Raw genomic sequence first — 679 nt, 5'->3', positions numbered from 1 at the left:
TTTTCCCCTCGCTTCTCCTCCTTCTGTTTCCCCCTTATATGTGACCATGGCAGTGCCGGCGGCTTTGATCCCTCCGACCCAGCTGGTCCCCCCTCAACCCCCGATCTCCACGTCTGCTTCCTCCTCCGGCACCACCACCTCCACCTCCTCTGCGACCTCGTCTCCGGCTCCGTCCATCGGGCCCCCGGCGTCCTCGGGGCCAACTCTGTTCCGGCCGGAGCCCATCGCTTCGGCGGCGGCGGCGGCGGCGGCAGCATCAGCGCCGGCGGCGGCGTTGGCGCCTCCAGCACCCCCATCAACGCGAGCACCGGCAGCAGCAGCAGTAGCAGTAGCAGTAGCAGCAGCAGCAGCAGCAGCAGCAGTAGCAGTAGCAGCAGCTGCGGCCCCCTCCCCGGCAAACCCGTGTACTCGACCCCGTCCCCAGTGGAAAACACCCCCCAGAATAATGAGTGCAAAATGGTGGATCTGAGGGGGGCCAAAGTGGCTTCCTTCACGGTGGAGGGCTGCGAGCTGATCTGCCTGCCCCAGGCTTTCGACCTGTTCCTGAAGCACTTGGTGGGGGGCTTGCACACGGTCTACACCAAGCTGAAGCGGCTGGAGATCACGCCGGTGGTGTGCAATGTGGAGCAGGTTCGCATCCTGAGGGGACTGGGCGCCATCCAGCCCGGAGTGAACCGCT

At 65.5% G+C, this 679-nt stretch overlaps 1 protein-coding gene across 1 annotated transcript in view; it reads left to right on the top strand.

The window, feature by feature from the left end:
• LOC104990286 overlaps positions 1-679 on the top strand; it is a 27,413-nt gene that overhangs the window by 25,506 nt on the left and 1,228 nt on the right. The window contains exon 3 of the mRNA XM_010842291.1: positions 1-676. Within this exon, the coding sequence (XP_010840593.1) occupies positions 1-676 (676 nt within the window). The remainder of the gene's footprint in view (positions 677-679) is intronic.

The sequence above is a fragment of the Bison bison genome, unplaced genomic scaffold (genome assembly GCF_000754665.1).
Source record: "Bison bison bison isolate TAMUID 2011002044 unplaced genomic scaffold, Bison_UMD1.0 scf7180017864176, whole genome shotgun sequence".
Taxonomy (NCBI): domain Eukaryota; kingdom Metazoa; phylum Chordata; class Mammalia; order Artiodactyla; family Bovidae; genus Bison; species Bison bison.
This window is presented reverse-complemented; position numbering and strand designations above follow the sequence as displayed.